The following is a 20,583-nucleotide window of genomic DNA, read 5'->3' on the forward strand; positions in this document are numbered from 1 at the left end:
CCGGAGGATTGGCTGATGTTTTTAGAGTTTTATAGCTTCCACAGATGATTCATATTCTTCGTTTTAATGAGAAACTGCCGAACTAATTGGTTGCTATCGGATTGTAAAGAGAAGTTACACTAATTTAACAAAAAGTGCATCAGAATGAAATCTCCTACCCGACCTTTAATGTTATACAGAAAAAAGGAAAGTTTTCAGGGCCTACTCCCACATATTCCTTGATTTTGAACTCCCTCAAAGCATTCCTTATAATTGGTTCCCAGAAAATGATATGTATCAAGAATAACTGTAGGCTGTTAGTAGGTGCCATTTTTTTTGGTCTGGCTCTCATGTTTAGGTGAGATTGTTCAGACTGAGCTGACACAAATAGACAACAGGCACACCCATGGTACCAGACTACAGCTTAAGTTATTCAATCTGTAGCCACTGACTTTTCCTCAACCTCTCCATTCCATGCCACACATACCCAGACACACACACACACCAGGTCAAATACCACTGTGAATCACTTTGGGTTTGAGCTGAAACAACTTTGCCCACCAGGAATCAGAGGGGGGAGGACATGCCTCCTGAATGCTGCGTCGACAAAATTAAATAAGCAAAGAAAAAAAAAAAAATCACTTCACCGGCTTCACAGACAGCTACATATGCATTCTTTTTATAGGCGCGTAGATTGAAAGGATGGAGGAGCGGAGCAGTCGACTAACACTGGATGCATACCCTTGTAGGGGTGAGGCAGCGTGGGGGTGGGGTGCTGAACATGCTCGACAGATGAGGAAGAATTTCTTTCCGCAAACATCCCTGGGAATGTGTTACGTTCCAGTGAAACCCACCTCATTTCAAAAACATCTGGTATGCATCACTTTCAGTTGCATTCTTCCTCAACATTGAGGCGAGCATGTGCATGTGCGCAAACACACACAGACACACACAGACACACACAGGTCCCCTGAGACATTTCATTCTCCACTCCAACACAGTCATCTAATGAATTATTAACAATCATGAGGGAATGGTGTGTGTGTTTGTTCGTTGTTAAGGGAGAAGAAGGTAGACTGAGGTAACAGGTGACAGTTTTTTTCCACAATGCTTCTGCACACATGCAACAGACGGTGTACACACACACTTCAGTACAAGGATTTTAGGCACATTAGATTATCCATTACTGATTATGTCCCATGTCTGTTCTGCAGAGGAACCCTGACATGCAGTCGGCATAGACGATCTTCATAAGTGAGAGGAAAAGGGAGTCTTGCAACTGATGTTACAGTCCCCACAGAGCTCTGACATCAACAACATCATAAAGCTGTGTGTTGAATCTATGCAGGGAATACAACACTGTGATCCTGCGTACTTCTGCGCTTGTAGGATCATGTTGACATATACCAGATCCTGTATACTTCAGAGGGTTGAAGCTTAGAAAAAGTTGGAGAAAGTCATTCCAGCTAGAGTAGGATTGAGCCCAGACAGCCTTTAAGCTGGATGCGTTCAGACCTATTTTCAAATCTGGCTAGCACACACTTGTGTCCGCACTCAATCCGGCTTCATCCAGCATGTTTGCTGTCCTCCAAACCACTAGGTGGCGCCTCGTAATATACAGAGTCCGTTCACGCCGCGGCAGGACCGCGTGTGCGCATGCATTTTTTTGTCCCGTGTCGCGCCCCGTGAACCAGAAGTAGCACATCGCTAACTGGAAGTAGCGTGTTGCTAGCCGGATTCGCTCGCCACATTTGCGTTCACACCTGAGCCACATTTGAGCCAATCTGGCTAGATCCACCTCTCGTGGGTGGATCTAGCCGGATTGAAATCAAACTGGATACAGCCGGATTCGAAAAAACACATCTGGATTGATCAGGATGCGGCCGAATCCTGCTTAAGCACATTTTCCCCCCAGTGTGAACGGGGTATTAGAGTTGGAGCAAATAAATGTTGAAATGTTACTGAAATTAGCGCATAAATAGGAAAGGAGATGGTGTGTACGACCACCGAGGAGGTACACGACATCAGCATGCATTTGTCACAGATCTGACACACATTTAAGCTTTAAGCACTTTCAAACAGCAGGAACCATAGTTCATAGTTCCTAGAATTGCTGGAGGAAGTGTCCCTTTTTATTGCACCTGCACCGCAGGAAGTGAGAATGACTGGTCACAAAATTCTACACTTATGAAGTGTTTTTCAGCTTTCAGCCCACAAGATGAATCTTGCATAACATGAACATTGTTTGGTTGAACTACTTAATTAATGTGGCCCCAGCAAGCACTATTTTAAAGAGAAGACACAGACGGAATCCAAAGTTTACTTTACACAAGCTATACATTGCATGGAAAGCATGACCACATCAAGTGTCTAAAGCCTTTGCCGGTAGTGAATATACTGTGAATAATAGATTCATTTTATGGCAATTCCAGAGGGGAAAACCTTCAAAAGTCTAGAAGTCACTAAGCAATAAATCCACAAGGTTAGGAGAAAGAACAGTGAACGACTGGGAAATGTGACGCTAAAGGAAAGTAAGGCTCTATTCAATGTCCAGGACCCAAAAAAAAATGACAAAATGACACCAACTGCCAAAAAGGCAAGGACCCACACAACAGCCTGCTACAGACCCTCCTGCGAGTACATGAACAGTCCTCCGCTAACCACACAGCAGGAAGGCAATGCTACAATTATACCTATATAGGCTCTTTATGAAAACATACAAGGGGCCAAATTACAGCTGAAAACAGAAAGCAGACCAAAAGCCGCTGGAATGGTAGACACACAGAGACAATAGTGGTGCGGAAGCCAATTAGCAGAGTGAGGCTGCAGAGGAGCGAGGAGGAGAGCGCAGGGACGTCGAACTGGACGGAAGTTTAGTTAAATCAGCAGTGAGGAGACCAGAAATGCATGGGATCATATACACTTTAATATAGTTTTGCACTGATATGAACAGATTACCAGGAAACATCCATATGCACACACCTTATAGTCTGACATGCTTTTATGAGCAAGCAGACTACACTACACTTCCTTTAGTTAACTTAAGGGCTTCACTGAGAGTATCAGTGAAGTCTCTGTCTTCCTAAGGGCTGAAGACTCAAAGTGTTCCGACATTAAGCACGATCTGGGTTTTTGGGACCCTCTGTTTGAGCTGTCTGCCAGCCTTTATGGCGGTATTGGCTTCTTTGATGTCTGATGAAGTGTCTCTAAACTTTTTAAACCCAGAATTCTTACATTTCCTTCCTTTACTTTACCCCTTACAAATTCAGAATCACACCTTTTTTCAGTCTTATGTCTGGATCTGGATGGTCTAAAGATGTGGGCAGAGCACCTTGGTAATGCTGAACTTGCAGAGGTATATCATCAGTAGCAGTAAATGACCCCAACATGGACAAAAGGCCATTAAATTGTCTGTCTGGTGCCGTATATAGTGATTTTAAATGAGATGGCAGTGCGTCTTTAACTGCATAAGCACCCAAAAATCCCCCCAAACGTATGTTGTTTTTTGGAAATGGGGTGCTGATGACAGAAGCCTTTCTTTTAAGCAAAGGAAGTAGGCGAGCTTACAACTAAGGGCAGTATCATAAATCCGTTGTTTTATTGGACGCCCTCTCTTATAATCACTCACTGGCAAATGTCATCATCTCGCCTCTCACTAGATGGAAAAGAGGCAGGCAGACTCAATCCAGAAATTTGATGGACAGACGCACACGCGCGCACACAGCTGTACGACATTAATAAATGAAGGAAAAAAGAGTTGTTTCCCCTCATGTCAGATGCCAGTGTGACTCACATCACTGAGTGAGGAGGTGGACATAGGACAAATTTAGACACAGCAGTCAATTTTGTGTCAGAAGGTGTGGTGGTCAGGGAGGTATTAACCTGTCCCAAAATAAAACTCGGGCCTGTAAATATTTATGGTACCCCCTTTACTTCCAAGAACAATGTCAGAGGGGTGCAACATATAATATGGCACAGTATTTCACAAAGTCCAAAATGTCACAATATGCACTAAAGATCTTGACAGTTATGTTCTTGCCCTTGGTGTGAAATATAAAACCAATTTCCCTGAACATGTTTCTTTGGAAAATAATTCTCAACAGGACTGTTCTTTTCCCATAACCAATAATCTTCCAAATATTTGTAATTAACCATAACGACTGTATGGATGCAGCCCACAGCGGCCTCTAACTTCTGCCTCTTGTGTCATAAAACACTGAGACGCTCGCTCCGGAAAAAAGCATCGCATAACCCCTGCGTATCTCAGCCCATCTAAAAATCCTCTGTCGTCATAGCGACAGCAAGTGTCGAGGCAAAGCTGAGAGAAGGGTTTCTCTGTGCTGCCTGTGTTTCTCATTCCGGTCGCAGAGCCTCACACCAGCCAGGGACCTGCAGCGCTGACTGACAGGGGGGCTGAGGGAGGAGACGGCAAAGTAGAGACACTGCACATAGACGGACAGGATGAGCATCACGGAGACATTTAAAACCATACAGGGACTTTTCTACTCAAAGCCGACAAGACTCTAGAGTGGACTCGGCCTTCCTGTCTGTCTCATGACACTTGAAGTCCACCTTGAAACCAATTATTCCAACACGAAGTACAAAAGGTTACATGCAACTTCCTCAACTAGACAATTGATCAAACACCTTTAAGGATTTCAGGATAAGGTTTAAACAGACCACAGAAGACTGGAAAGAAACTCAAAATCTTTATATCCTGCACTATGACGTGGGCAAAAATAAGTATATTTCCACACAGTAATGGACAAATTTGTAACTTGGTGGCTCACATACAGAGTGCTGTGCGTATCCTCTTGATAGCTACTCGGCTGACTGCAACTTATTAGTCACATAATGGCTTTTCACATTACTGGCTGCCTCCCTGAGGACAGCTGGGAAAGCTAAACAAACACCACATACAAACTGATTATCAGCTTGCATTCACTTAACTCCTTCCTTGTCTATTAGGGGAAAATCAATTTCTCCGTGTGGCAACAGCAGCTCCATGTAGGCAGAAATGCAGACCTTGGAGGGCAAAGTTAGAGTCCCACCTGTGGGGAGAGGATGGACAGAGTTTCTCACAGGCTGGCACACAAAGAGCCTCACTGTGCAGGCGAATCAATGAAGGCCACCAGACGCAAGCCAAACACCTGGGGAGGGAGGGGGTCACGTGACATCTAGAGGAGGGAGGGTAGGGGGCGTTGTCATGGTAGCCATCGCTAATCGGGACAGCTAGGAATCTACTTTCATCTGTTGTGAAGGAAACATATGCAGCCAGGCTTATTCACACTGACCAACACAACGAAACATGGGAACAGAACACGCCACTGTGGGGGAACAGGGGGTTCACGCTGCCTTTAGTCTCTTTCTCTGTGGTTAACCACCCTACTGGAGCCTATGAGGGAACGTGTGGGGGTGTGGGAACAGAGACAGCCACCTGGTAATATTCCACTGTTCCCATCCTGGTCCCCAAAGCAACACTGTCTGGAAAACGCAGCCTAACAAGAGGAAGATAGAACAGAGGAAGCATTTCAGAATATCAGCCGATCGTCTGGCCACATGAAATCCTAAACAAGCGTACACGCTCAGGTTGACCGCATTCTGAACCTCCCTTCCTGTCCACCTGGTTCCTGCAGCCCAGTGCACTGACCCAGCCCTGCCAGACAGTCTGACACATCTTCAGGGAACAGTACTCCCCCCCACAACCTTTCCTCAGACAGTCTGCCTGTTTGTCTGTCTGCCCTGTTTTGACTCCTGACCCAGGCCTGTGCACTGTCATGTACAGCATTGTTCTTCTATAAACAAAGGGCTTCCCTTTCCCCCTCTAAACACCTCCCTGACTTTGTAAAACGTAAAACCTAAAAGAGAAAATGAGGATTTCTGAGCCATCACTGACAAGTGCTGATATTCGTCCAAGTAAACTAGCCTCTTGCTAATCTGTCTCTATGACAGCATGATGCGTAATACTCTCATTGTGCTTTTAACAGTCTTTATTAGCATGTTTTTCCCTGCAGCTGTTATTAGCAGGCTGCTGGAGCTTCCATGCATGGCAAACTCACAGACAAAAAAACCCTGATTATCAAAATTTAATCCAGTTGGTGCAATAACATTTGGAAAGTCCAGACATGCCATATGATTCTTGTTTGGGGAGACAACAGGAAGACGACTGGTTCAGTCTGTGAATGTCTGTCTCACATGCTCTCTGGGGCTTGATTTAGGCTGAGAACACGAGCACATGGGTCTATGTTTTCCTCCTACATTCTCACAAATAAAACACAAGAAAACATCCCTGTGTAACACCACTGTATTATCACTACGTGTTTTCTCAAAAGACTCCTTGAAACACTCTCGGAGCTTTGAGAAAATAAACGTTTAAAGCAGCCGATTACCATCACGAGAATGCAACATCATCACAGGGATAAAAATGACAACAAACTTATTTCATATCTTCTTAAGATAAATGTGTTTCCGTGCAGAAAAACCCTTAATTATCTCAGAAATGCTTATACAAGATAATTAAGCCCCAAAAAAACAGACCCTGCTTTACAGTGCAGTCCAGCACGTTTGCCAGAGAGGTCACCACACGACACCATTGACCCGAGTGCATTCAGCATTTCCCTGTTCATGACAAAAGTGGGTTACTTTTTTAAGACCTGCCTACACCACTTAACTTTAGCTCTTAAACTGCAGTCAGGCAGAATGGGAGAGGAAGCGGGATAGGATTTCAGGAACCCACTCCAGCTCCTCATGGGGTGCAGGCTAACTGTGGAAATGTGGTTAAAGCAAATTGACTTGTAGGCACTGGGAAATATCTCAGCTTTGGCAGAGTTTTTATATCTGAGCAAATCCACTTATGTAATATGCAAATCTGATAAGACTTCTTTACTTGTCACATAATACAGATATTAAGAGTTGCTGGTAGCTGATCATGGAACCTTTAACTGCCAGGAAAATCGTCTTAATACCTCTAAACAGACCTGTTATTTCCAAGATTTAGAAAATTAGAAACGGAAAAAGTCTCCCCATGCACCATTTTATACTGAGAGGAAAACAGAAAGGAACATCTTATTTCAACTTTCATAAATTACACAGGCCTTTAAAGACATGCTCCTTCTCACATGTGCCATAAGTGAGGAGGGCAAGGAGTAGAGCAGCTGTAGAAACTCGTAATCCCTGTGACGTTCATTAAAAACTGCAAAGCAAAACTTAAGATTTCTTGGATTCCTTGTGCAGAAGGAAGAAGAAAACAAGAGGACACGATATATCCCCCTTAGCGTCTTCTCATAAAAAGACTAAAAGGCCATGACCATGAGAAGCTGTATATCACTGTACGTCACACTCAGCACCTGCTGCAGGGGCGATGAGGGATCTCATAGAACAGATTGAGACACTCAAGAGGGAGCAGAGACCTGTTCTGCCAGGTGGTGTTAAAATATAGATGACACGCTGCAGTTACAAAAGGACGGTGTTAAAAAATTATACATTGCTAATGTTTGGGCAGGCAGCCAAGATAAATATCTAGGCAGGAATTTAAGCTTTGTTATGGATTTATTTTAGGGAGCTATAATGCGTGACGTCGGCAGCTGTAACATTATATATTGAGATTTAACACTTGAACGTGAAAGAGAGCTGTATCTGCCCAACACAAACACTGAAGGGACAGGCAGCCATTTTTGGTTTACCTTCTCAATTGTGAATATCTTTTCTTATTTCCATACGATCCTTTCACACTGGACATTAACCCACAAAGACTCACAAACATCTGGATTTTATCTGCAGTGAACGGGTACAACTGGAGCTCAAAGCCCAATTTTTAATCTTGTACTGAAAATGCCAACATGTCAATGTTTTCATGGCTACATGGCCGTCGACAATGAAGAAAATGAATCCGTCTCTGGTGGTAAAATGGTAAAGTAGTTTGCATGTTAGCAGTCGTAGCTTTGCATTTTTAATACCCATAAAAAAGGGACCTCCTGGTCCTGAGAATGCACAAATTAAATGAATGAATGAAAATGTTCACAGCAGTGAATGTGACTCTTACCAACTGAAACCTGTGGGAAACCCTGATGTTTACCAAAGATTTCTTTCTAACCAAACCGGTCTACAAACAAAGAGAAGTTGCAGACAACAAAGATGCACGAGTGCAAAAAAATCCACTAATTGAGACGAGCCGAGAGAAGAACCTTATCTGCTTTTGCAAAAACCTGTTCAGCAAGATGGAGGGAAACTCACCACACACATCCACATGTGAGAGGAAAGAGGCTGGCAACATTCTTAGTGTGAGAACATTTCATCCATCTCACGTCACCTTTTCCCTCCGTGATACAGTCCACTGTAATTGCATAATAGAAGAGTCCACCCCTCCCTATTTTCAGCTTCAAATAGTGGGAAACCATGCCACAATGGCAATTTTTAGTGGCATTCCTGCTACCCCTGCATAGTACATCACTCTCACTCTCTCTCTCTTTCCACTCTGTGACACAACGGGCCTAGCAGAGAGTCATCCAGGCGAGTAAAGTCTTCCACAGTACCATCACTGCAAAGTGAGAAGTCAAAACAGTGAGCAGAGCACAGGCAACACCAACAGCTTCTGCAAGCTTGCACCACTGCTGGCTGGGACCCGAGCCGTTTCTAAGTGGCTGCGTGGCTCTCTGAGCTTCTTGGCTCTTCTGCTCGCTCTGATGTAATGGAGGAGAAGGAGGCCTGGATTGAGCTGCAGTGGAGGGCGGAGGATCATACCAACCTGTTTAACAGAAGCGAAGGACCACCACACTTCTGTGTTAATTGCCAGAAATATTGCTACTTTGCCTTCCCCGTGCTCCCTCCAAATTTCCTGGGGAGATTTAGTTTCTAAGAATGATTTCACAACTTCAGCGCGGAGCAGCGTTACATCACATTACCACCCAGCCATATTTTCCCCATATTTTGTACCGTCTCAACTGCCAGTGAATGTGTTGGACAGAGAGGACCCTTAGCTGGTTTTTTTTAGAACCATGCCGTAATCACAGATGAAAGGGCTGCACGGCAATCCGCTAACGTCCTTCATCCTCCTCCTCCTCCAGCTTTGTGACGTGATGCATTCATTAATAGTAATTGTCAACATTAGCTAGTCCTGATGAGTCACTGAATAGCAATGGTGGTCTCTTGGATCAAAAGCCATGACCGAATGCCGCCTTGTGCAGGTGCATGCCATAAACAGCTTTTACAACGTGCTGCAAGTCATGTTTAAAGTGGCTGACGTGTCTACAGGACATGTGTCATCACGTCTGACCCAAATTTAGAAGAGCTCAGATGAAATCATTTATACGTGCAACGGGCTGTAGAATAAAGCCAGAGCAGCGTTCTGACTTACAGTTAAGACAGGTGCTGTCAAAAACCCATTTCACACTGGATTAAAAAACCCACGAACATCTGGCCTTTTGCATGCAGTGGGAAAGGGTAGGACATTCATATTCAGTTAAATGACTGTGGAGTTTGCAGGTTTTTAAAATCAGCAGCGATGTAAAAATGACACCTCAACATGTATTCAGCCTGTCGTTAATAGAAAGACAGGAAACAATTACAAAAAAAAAGGTCTGCAGCAAAGATGCACCACGAGTTATATCCGACCCAGGCCACTTTCATATGTGGTCCTATGTATCCGATTTTTGGCAATGCGACCTCAGTCTGAACGGCTATGCGGCATATATCCGACTTTTGTGACAGACGTCACAATTTTGCGACACAGGAGACAAGCGGTGTTGAGCCCGACTCCAACGCGCTCGCTCACAGATGAGGGAGATGTCGACTGTCTTGCCGTGAAAGTGACGCAGAAAGGCGCTCGCAGGCGTATTCAAAGGTTCTCGTCATTCTGAAATTATGAATGAAGTCAGTGTCGATAAAAGCAGTCACGTCACTGTCCCACCACCCTGCACCCACACACATCTCTGTACAGACGCTGCAGCTGCTGCTCTCTTCCTTCTCAGCGTTCTTCTTAATATTATTTGGTTGTAATTATGTTGGCTACGATCGGACGTTAACATAAACAAAGCCACACAAGCACACATTGTGTGACGTCATGTCTTCTGCGCATGCGGGTCACTTCAGGGCTGCATTTCACCGAAAACAAATCGAGCATTAAGACCTGCAGTCTGAACGTAGCCTTAGTTTCCTAGGTGTAAGTGACATCATCTTTCAAATAGTCCTTTAATCTTAGGCTCTGGAGCGTACATTTGTACATCCAGTGCAGGTTTTGCAAGAGTAAATATTAGCCTACAACTCTGCATGACTGGCGACAGCTTCTGTAGCATTTGCTCGAGAGCTGAATCATCGGCACTCCCAGTTTTGGTTGAATGTGTAGGTTTGTTAGACTTCCTGCCAAGCAAACCACAATTCTTATGAATCAGATGTATCACCAAGAGTCACTGGGAGTAGGTAACTGCAAGCCTCTGTGCATATTTTGAATTTTTCTACATCTAAAGCAAGAGTGTGAGGGAGGAAAAAGATCATGTTCGCCTCTTTGTGCATATGCAGTTGGATTTTTTCGACTACACAGGAATCCAGTGGTGTATTTGTTCAACTTCAGCAGAGATGCCATTTGAAATGTGATCTGGTGTGAATATAAACATCTCTCTTCTGATCCTGTCTCCTCAGAGGACTGAAGGGGGCTCAAACGTCAGGCAGAGGCATGGACAGACGTCTCCAGTCAGCTGTTGGCATCTTGCGGCTTTTGAACCAACAACCGCCCCCCCCATTCACCCTTCAGCCAGTTAACAGTGGAGAATTGAGAGACCCCCCCCCATCTGCTTGAGGTTAGTCAGAGCTAATCGTATCAACCCGTGTCCATCCAGGTTTAAAGCAGAGCTGGCATGGTGAAGAATTAATCTCAGGTTAACCCTCCTCCATCAGACAGCTGGGCAGACAGGAGTGCTGCGGCCACCCTGCCGTTCACCTCTGTTTCTAGGCAAAGTGAAATGACCCTTGCATGTGTGGATGTTTTTTAGAACTAATGAGACTTTGTGCAAACTTGCTGAGTGATCTCACCTGGGCGCACTGCTGAGAAATGATAATAATCACAGACATCCCTACAAACAAAGGATGAGGAGGGAAACAAGCTTAAAGCCACAGCTTCAATCAGGGATCAAAAAAGGAATGTGACAGCAGAGGCCTTTCCAAGCAGACTGCTGCACAACCTGCAGGCTTTATGTGCACATTGTTCACTTTGAAAAGAAAAGAATTTGCATCCAGACAAGTGTTTCACCACCACTTCAGAAATAACCCTAAAGGCTGTTCCATACTCCGTGAGACAAAGAGCGGAGAACGCGCTCCACGGGTGGTAAGACATAAAAAAAAAAGGTATTTTCCGCACTGAGGTACCATACTCCGCGAGACGTGTGTGCGCAGAACTCCTCATACGGCCCGCCCACTGCAGCGCACGCCGTGTATACTACAGGGAATTTCTTGCCACCGGGATCACCACTTTTACTATTCTGCACACGGCGTTTTGCCTTTGCAAATCTGTCGCGCAGGTAGCGCCACTTTTTGCGACACACACTCTCTTCTGTGCAAAGTATCGTTGCTATCTGCTTCCAGGAGTTGTTGGCCATCAGCGTGTCTTTGTAGGTCCTCAGCGATGTATTGTAGAGATGCTCGTATATCCTCACTGCCTCAGCAAGCTGCTCCTCAAAAATATCCATTGTTGAATTAATTAAATCTGTTGAATCAGTGCTGTTTACACACCTACCTATATACCTGGAGAGGCTCTTGCGCTTCTCCACTTTCATCACGCCCACAATAAATTCCGACCAATCACAGCGTGGTTGCCGCACAGCCTTGAAAGACAAAGTTCGGCCCGGACCCTGTGCACAAGAGTGCGGAACAGCGGGCGGTCAGAGACAAAAAATGACGTCATTTTGTGGGCGTAACGTCTGCACAGGGGAAAAAGTTCTTTGTCTCGCGGAGTATGGATCCAGCTTAAGAATGCATATTACACCATGAAGGACCAACTTCACCCACAAATAAAAGCTTTCCTCGTTCATATGTCAACAGTAGTTGTGTGATGGAATGAGGCTATAAGTTCAGCAAAACCAGAGTTGTTGTGTATCTTCAATTTTTTCCTCACAGTAGCAGTGACAGACAATGTCATAAGTCAATAAGTCAACAATAAGTTAAGACATATTCTCACTGTCTGATGCCACATATATCCTTCATTAGTATATATCATCAGCAGAAAACAAGTCAACCAAGGTTCAAGAGTGACACTGGATATGCACGCAACCATTTCTGATAGAAAAAAACACCCTCAAGTCAAGTTTCTGACATCAAAGGCTACACCAGTTTGGGAAATAAGCGAGAAATAAGGAGGAGGGCAGTGTGGCGGGTGGGACAGTATGTCAAACAGCCGGGCAGGAGTGATAGAGGAAAAAAGCCTGCGGACAAGTATCAGTTTAGTTCTCGCTGCAGCTTCCCTCCCTCGCTCTCACCACTAATCCAATTCTGACCCATTAACCACCACAGCCAGGTTAACAGAGCCGGCCCTTTGAAGAGGGCCTTTCCCCCAAACCACCCAGGAGGATTAGGATCTCTCCAAAGAGATGGGTCTAGGTCTAACTCTGTGAGCCCTCTCTCCTCTTTCTGCACATCAACCAGTGCAAGCTTGGAGAATATTTCAGCATATAGATCCTGATCTGACTCATCATGGACCCTGAGCACGCCACACTAACTTAAATTCTTTCTGAGCTGTAATTAACTGTGGCTTTTAGCACACTGGCTACATAAAATAACTGCTCTGGCTTTCAGGTGTGAGAGCAGGGACGATCATCCTTCTCTACCCTGAGGGTGGAGGGGCGCAGATTGATATGACTGTAAGTCATCTGCATGAGTGTTAAATAGGTCACAGCTGGAATGTCAAAGAATAAGGATACCCCAATTAAAGACAGCAGACGCACAGCTTGTGTGCATTACAGCATATGTTAACTGCACAGCCAAGCGTAGCATCCGGATATAGTCTACAACGTGGTGCTGCTCAAGCCAATAATTCATTGCAATTTAGCAAGCGAACACTTAATGAACCAATAACTGGAACAGGAAAAGGTGTGGCACTTCAAGTGCACAACTTTACAAATCCAATTTCTAACTTGCTGCATTCAACCAATAACCCCCAGTATCAGTTACATGCTTGAATTAAAGCTACGCTCGTTCCAATACCTGGTATCTGGTCAGCACAATGAACATACGTTCCATCCATGCTACAATCCTGAGACTTAATTAGCCACTGGCAGTGTTAATTTTGGCAGCAATTTCTGATTTAGTTTTTATTTTTTATTTTAGTCTTGTGACTAAAATGTCATTTGATTTTAGTCACGTTTTAGTCATCAACATTTTTGAACATTTTTGACTCTAGTTTTAGTCGACTAAATCTGCCGTGGATTTAGTCGACTAAAATTCTATGATATATATTTTTTTATGAAATAATTAAGGTTTGAAGTGCAATAAAAACAGGCACAGCTTTAACTTGTGTTATTTGAAACAAACACCTCTTTATTTAATTGCTATGACCTGCTATTCACAAAAGAACCAGTGAACAGTGAGCTGCTCTCCCTGAATACACTGTTCAGTCATGACCTTCTTCATGAATCCTCCATAACTACAGCAAAACACTTTTGTGACAACTCAGAAACAGGTCGCATGCTGTAAAACCATCAGCAGCGGTGTCTTCATTTATAGATTTTGTCACGTGTATCTTTGAACGGAAGTTAAGACGACTCGTCAGAGAGATCACTTCTGATTGGCTCCTGATTCGTCCCTCCCTTCCACAAACAAAATTTGCTGATTGGATCTCATCTCCATCAATAATTTCGTCTCGTTTTTATTCATTGACGAAAGTGTCGATACATTTCGTCTTCGTTTTTGGCACCGTGTGTTAGTTTTTATTTAGTTATCGTCTCATTTTTATCAGCAAAAAAAGGTCGTTAACGAAAACTATGACGAAAATGATTCGTCAACAAAATAAACACTGGCCACTGGCCATCAGAGCTACAGCAAATTATGATAGAAACGACATGATTAAACAATCAATACACTTGCTTTTATCTTCAAACTAAAGCACACCCAGATGACAAACTACAAGTGAGCGACCTGACAAATTTTGCAATAACCCAGCTGCTTTGGAAGATGAAACATGCACTAAAATATTTAAAATCCTTCAAATGCACAGCCTCGGTTACAAGTTGAGAAAATGTGAGTATGAACCAATAACCTGTGTGATTTTCTCAGGGTGTGTGGATACAGGAAAACACCATTTGTTGATATTGTAATGTTACAAAGCAGCCATTATGAACTGTTGATGCACTGCTCAGCAGAAAGAGCCAGTCTGCCCTCAAACCACATATGCCGCCCACTAATCAAACCCATGGCACACTGTTATAATACAGTGACAGGATAGAGCTGTAAGCCACCCAGCTATACAAGCAACACACACACACACATCCTGCTGAGTAATATGACTGCAAGTCTTCACTTTATTATCATAAGGGAACCTCAAAAGGGGGATTCTGGGCTGTTCTGCTGCCCACCTGTCAGGGGTGACGTTTGGACAAGTGTTCGGGTCTGGGGGGGCACTTCCTTTCCACAAAAGCTGCCCCGCTCCCTCTCTCTCTCTCTCTCTCCCCCTGCTACATCTGGTCTCCTCCAGGCCGTTGCTGGCGGCGGTTGAGGGTAGAGCAACCGCAGAAGGCTTTGTCCTTGTTGAAGAGCAGCTGAACCAACAGGAAAGCCAGCTACAGCCAGTCAATTAATTGATGGAACAATTTGAAATTATGGGAGGCTCTCAGCGGGGTAGAAGGAAAATGTTTACAAATGATGTGCCATAATTGCTTGTTACATTCCCTCCTTTTTTTTTTTTGATTCCCACCTCTTTTGCAGCTATTACTTTGTTTTCTTTCACAACTTGTCAAAGCAAAATGTGGAAATGTTTGCTCAGAATGCAGGCCTGCGATGAGCCAGCAGAGTCCACCACATGCAGCTAATCACTGTGTATTTACAATGTATCCTGTCTGAACACCCAAATCACTTCCATACAGCCACTCTGTAAAAAATGAGACCACATGAATGCACCCAGCTCCATCTCAGACCACATTAAAAACTGTCTTCATCTTCGAAGTCCTTAACCAGCTCCCCAACCATCTGTGCCCAGTTGTGTGAAGACCTCCATGTGTAGACTACAGTTGGACCGAGCTGCACTCAAAAGCAGAGACCTACGCCTTTCACTCAAAGCCGCACAGTGAGGCAGTGTGAAGCCCCCTTTGTTGCATCTTCAGAATAACAGAATCTGTGTCCATTCAACTGCCAGTCATCTTTTACAAGTGGGGGGAAAAAAAAACCAAGAAAGACACCAAACTACAAACGAAGTGCATCACACAGAAAGAGAACCAGAGAATGCGGAGGAAGCTTGGTGGGAGTGAAATATGCTTCGGACTCGCGAGTCTGAGAGTAAAGGAGCAGTACAGTCGGAAAGAACAGGAGTGACTCAGAGAGGAAGAGGTGGGAATGCGAATGGAGAATTCTAGGGAATCCCACTGAGATAGCTCTCTTCACTCATCTGCACTGTGCCAAAGAATTCAGACGAGCAAACCATATGTTTAACAAGTCACATGTAAAGACCCAAATGGCAGTTTGTTTGTCATTCTGGCTCCTGCAGACGTGTTCTCTTCATCCTATTAGAAATGCTCCTTCTGTCATCATCACGTTTACAATCGCACAGGCAGCGATCCAGGTTATACCAAGATCGTAGAATGATCATCAATCAGCTGATATCGTTCATGACTCGGCAGATCCAGCTCATTATGCTGTGTGAAATCATTTAGCAGTGATCAGCTGTAGCTGTTTAATGGAAACCTGTCCCTGTGTTGTTGAAGGGCAATTCTCACCCCTTCTCCACTAAGTGTTGGTTTTAGCAACCCCCAGTTTAATAGCTGGCAAACATCTGCCACATCTGGTTCAAATGGACGAGGACAGACATCTACAACACAAACAAGCCTCCGTGTTTCAGTGTCATCGCTCACAACCTGCCCAGGATGAAAATTAAAATCAGGAGCCGTGTGTCAAAAATCGACTCGACTAGAGATGACAACACGCAACCATGATGACGCAACGACCCATTACTCCCTGTGCTGCGATCCAATCAGTGCAGTGTACACAGCTGTGCAGGGCTAAACAAGGAAACACATAATGACAGCGTGTAGAGAAGCTTCTCATCTGAATGTGAGGCTGCTAAAGCTGCAGAAATGAGCTGAGCAAAGCGTTACATAATTATGAAATAAAACTTTCCGAAAGAAGAGATCGCAGGTGGCACTGCAAAAGGCAAACAACTGCTGGGTTTCTATTGTCCTATAAGCGGGATAACACCGAGTCTATCGGAGTGGTGTCCATCTCAAACTAATTCACAACCCGTCAAGAGTCCTCCAAGGTGTCAGCATGAAACCTGTACGTCTCCAGGACTCTGAGGCGTGCAGGTCGGATCACAGCCGACCCTTCTCACCCTGGACACAGACTCTTTGAACCACTCCCCTCAGACAAGAAGGGTACGGTCCATTCGGACCAGAACCTCACGCCACAAGAACAGATTCCTCCCCTCTGCTGTTGGACTGTTGAACTGTAATTAATGCACTGCTCTGCACTGTCACTTCACAAGGACACTTTAGTATAGTCACTGCACAATGACGACTATTTGCACTGTTTACACCATCTTGCACTACTTGCACACTAGTACCACCTCACCGACCCATGTGGTACCTGTTACATTACTACATCATTACACTGTGAGTCTATGTTTACATTTATACATTTATTTTACAATTATTATTATTATATGTTCTTTGTATGCACCAATCACTAAGGCAAATTCCTAGTAATGTGAATCCCCTTCACTTACATGGCAATAAACACGATTCTGATTCTGAAAGCTGCACACAAAATCATGCCATTACAGAAAAGACAATGAACAAATTAAGGTCGACATAAAATCAAAATGGCGCTCAGGTTTTGTCATATTATACAGATGTCAAGCTCTATGTGGTCACCCAAAACATGACATGACGACATTTTGAATAAAGTATGTATGGTGGTAATTTTTTTGATTACTTACATTATATTATAGTCAACGACAATTTAAGGATTTATATGTCTGCTTTATCCTGTAATTACAGCACCAAAACACTAGAGTTTCTACGAGGTTTATTAGTTCACTTCCAACAATGGCGACAGACACTAGATGGATCCTACTGGAGCTCATAAATTAATCATCAAAACTTGCGCAAGCAGGCCAGAGCAATTTGATCATTTAGTTTGACATCTGTTACGAGCTCTTAAAAGTTCAATATGATCTAATAAGGTGAAAAACTCAAGAGGACAAAACACCAAGCGGACCGATAACAAGCCCCTTTCACACAGAGACGGTGCTACAATGCTGCTATGAAGACGTTCCTTTGCATGTTCACACAGCAACGGCAGCCAGCGTGATGACGCCCCGGTGTGCACTTTCAGTAGGCATTGTCAACTTGTCTCGCACATGTGATTTGACGCCACGACTACACCCACAACCCCTGCCACATGGAGACATAAAACGCATGTCAGACCTGGAAATAGAAATTAAGCTCTAGACATGATGATTGTTGATGTATTTTTTTATTATTTTAAGTTATAAAACTGCTGAAATATGACTGTGAACTGATGCAGGTGAGAGATGTAGTTCACACAAAGGGAAAATACTTTGCGACAAATGCGTTTTTGTGCGTCTTTCCTGCAGATCCCTGGAAGGAGAGTGAGCTCAAAGTGTTTAATTTTGTTGTTGAATTAAAGCCTTCTGCAAACACTGAACTGCTCTGCATGTTGTCACCGCTTATTCCCATCAGAACCGGCACCAGCTTAAATATTTAATTTGGCCCTTTTTCTCCCCCTCCGGGATTCAGGTCACGTCCTGGCCGTACATCAGAAAGGGGGGCAGCTGTCTGACCTCTCTCCCAGTCAAAACACTGACTGCTCTCATGTAAACATTTTAGCTGTTTGTGTTGAAAAGACAAACCAAACAGCTGAAGGAGGAAAAAAGAGACAGAGAGACAGAGAGATGTCCAAACAGACCTGCATGTCACCTCACAACAAACTGTCTCAGAGAGTTAATCAGAGGCGGGACTGCTGCAGGAATTTAATGTGACCTGCTTCACAACAACAAACAAAGAGGCAGCTGTCTGTCAGGAGACAGTTACGGGACACGGCTCACTGTTCGGCTGCAGATTCGGTGACCTCTGGAGCAGCCTGTCATCCTGTCATCTCCTCCTGCCATAAAGGCTCGATTAGGGGCTAGCTGGCAGGCGGTTTGGCTAGGCTAACACCTAGCTAGCCAACTTTGAGTGAACCGAAACAGTGCCATATAGTTAGGTTGCATCATTCTGCTGCAAATATGCATATTTATAGTTGAATTTAAATCTTATCTGTTGTTGTAGTTTCATTTTTTAAAAGTGCAATAATAGGGTATTGAGAACTATTGCTGCTCCGGGACCCGTGTTATGTCTGGTGGTGGTGATGGTGGTGGTGGTGGTTACTGGCGACAAGCACAGGGATGCGACTAATTCCAAGAACAATAATACACAAATTCAGCGTCATCTACATATGAACAAAGTCGTTATTTTATTATATGCAACATTATGAAATCAACTAATATAAAAAACACTGTAGCTTTGTTTAAAAAAAAAAGTGGAAATGACAAGTGAAAGAGCCGGCGGCTAGCCAACTCCATGGCCCATGGGAACTGTTCCCCATCCAGCAAATACACGGAGCCCTCCTTAGCTAGTAGTAGTAGTAGTGTGTGGGAATATTGGGGATTTAAAAAAAAAAGCAGTGCTAGCTACCTGTTAATCGCAGCTTCACGGGGCCATTCCGCCGGACTCCTTGGTTAGACATCTCCTCCGGATCCCAGCCTTTACTGCTTGTAATCAAAAATGTGTCGCTAAGTGTAGAAAATAAGAAGGTTTATCAACCTCTCCGCCAGTTTTAGACAATAATGGAGTCAAAGCATTGTGGCCCGGATGTGGACTGGACTGCCATCGCGATCGCTCACAAATTAAAAAAAAAAAAAAACAAAAAAAACAAACTGGTAACTGAAGCGCTGCTGCAAATTGCATTTACTATGAAAGGCCTTTTTTTTTTTTTGGCCTCCGACTCCCTTGTTGTAAAAAGGAGCTGCGGTGTTAGACGCGGTGTTTGGCTTCACATCTTCTTCGGAGAGAGCCGCCTCTGTCTGGGACCGAGTCCTCCTCTCTGCTCGTCGAGAGTTGAACTGCGGAGCCTGCCGGGGAAGATCCCACTCCAGGAGGCTGCTGCTGCTGCGAGCTGACCGGTGACGACAGCACCACGGTGGGGTGGGTGGGGTAAGGGGTGGTGGTGGGTGGGGTGAAACATTTCTCCAACATGTGGCACGTTACATGCACAGGTCTCCTTGGTGATGATGAAGAGCATCAGTTTTTACTTTAATGGTCGACTTTTAACAGGGGCGCAGCTACAGTCTACACAGGTCTGGGCCCCCATGTGGTCTACCACCACATGGCTTTTGTTTATTTTGATTTTTCCATTTATAAACAATGTATATGTATATATATATATATATATATATATATATATATATATATGACATGTGTGTTTCCCTTATGATTTCCGAAAAGCTGTTGTGAGTCTGTGTGGGGAGCTCCTTTACAGTGGTGGAATGTAACTAAGAATTTGTACTTCGTTACTGTACTTAAGTAATTTTATTATGTATTTATACTTAAGTAAAAATAATAGTGCATACTTTATACTTTGACTCCATTCCATGTTGCAGCTGTTACCTGTACTTTCTACTCCACTACATTTCTACAGTGTCTGTAGTTACTTGTTCCATGTGATTTTATCTTAATTTTATCTTAGTAATTAGTAATTATTATATGCTCTATGTATGCACCAATCACTAAGGCAAATTCCTAGTAATGTGAATCCCCTTCACTTACATGGCAATAAACACGATTCTGATTCTGATTCTGATGAACACAGTGCTGGACTGATGTGAGGTCAGACTCTGCATGGAGGTGGTGTCACGCTGCCAGCTGTGTTTCTATAATGAGCCTCAGTCATGATGCCGGTGCTCTGGCTCAGTGAGCTAACTAGTTAGCTGCTGTGTGCTAACACAGGTCCATCCATTAATGTCTGATGAACATGAATCATAACATGAATCTACAGCAGGAACACTGACACAGTAAACATGCTGAATGCCTGTTTGTTATCAGCAGCCTCTCTGTTCACTTGATGCCCACAGCCTGCCTCATGACACACAGACCTGTCCACAGCTGCTTCTGGACTGAACATGGACATTAACTACACATGCTCCATTTTCATTTGATTATTTTAACCTGTTCAGATCCTTTGCAATGGAAATCAATCATATATATTCAGTGTGTGAGTACTTTTACTTTCAATACTTTAAGTACACTTAAAAGTACTTAAGACTTTTACTTAAGTAGGATTGTTCATGTAGCACTTCTACTATTAGGTGAGTATATATTTTGCTGGTTATTAAGCTTCAGTACTTCCTCTACCTCTGCT

The 20,583-nt window shown here is 43.9% G+C and overlaps 1 protein-coding gene across 1 annotated transcript in view; it reads right to left on the reverse strand.

The window, feature by feature from the left end:
* Positions 1 to 19,302, reverse strand: part of smurf2 (SMAD specific E3 ubiquitin protein ligase 2) — a 41,188-nt gene extending 21,886 nt beyond the window's left edge. The window contains exon 1 of the mRNA XM_028412769.1: positions 18,861 to 19,302. Coding sequence (XP_028268570.1) covers positions 18,861 to 18,912 — 52 coding nt within the window. The 5' untranslated portion in view covers positions 18,913 to 19,302. The remainder of the gene's footprint in view (positions 1 to 18,860) is intronic.
* Between the last annotated feature and the right edge of the window lie 1,281 nt (positions 19,303 to 20,583).

Source organism: Parambassis ranga, chromosome 8 (genome assembly GCF_900634625.1).
Source record: "Parambassis ranga chromosome 8, fParRan2.1, whole genome shotgun sequence".
Classification (NCBI taxonomy): Eukaryota; Metazoa; Chordata; class Actinopteri; family Ambassidae; genus Parambassis; species Parambassis ranga.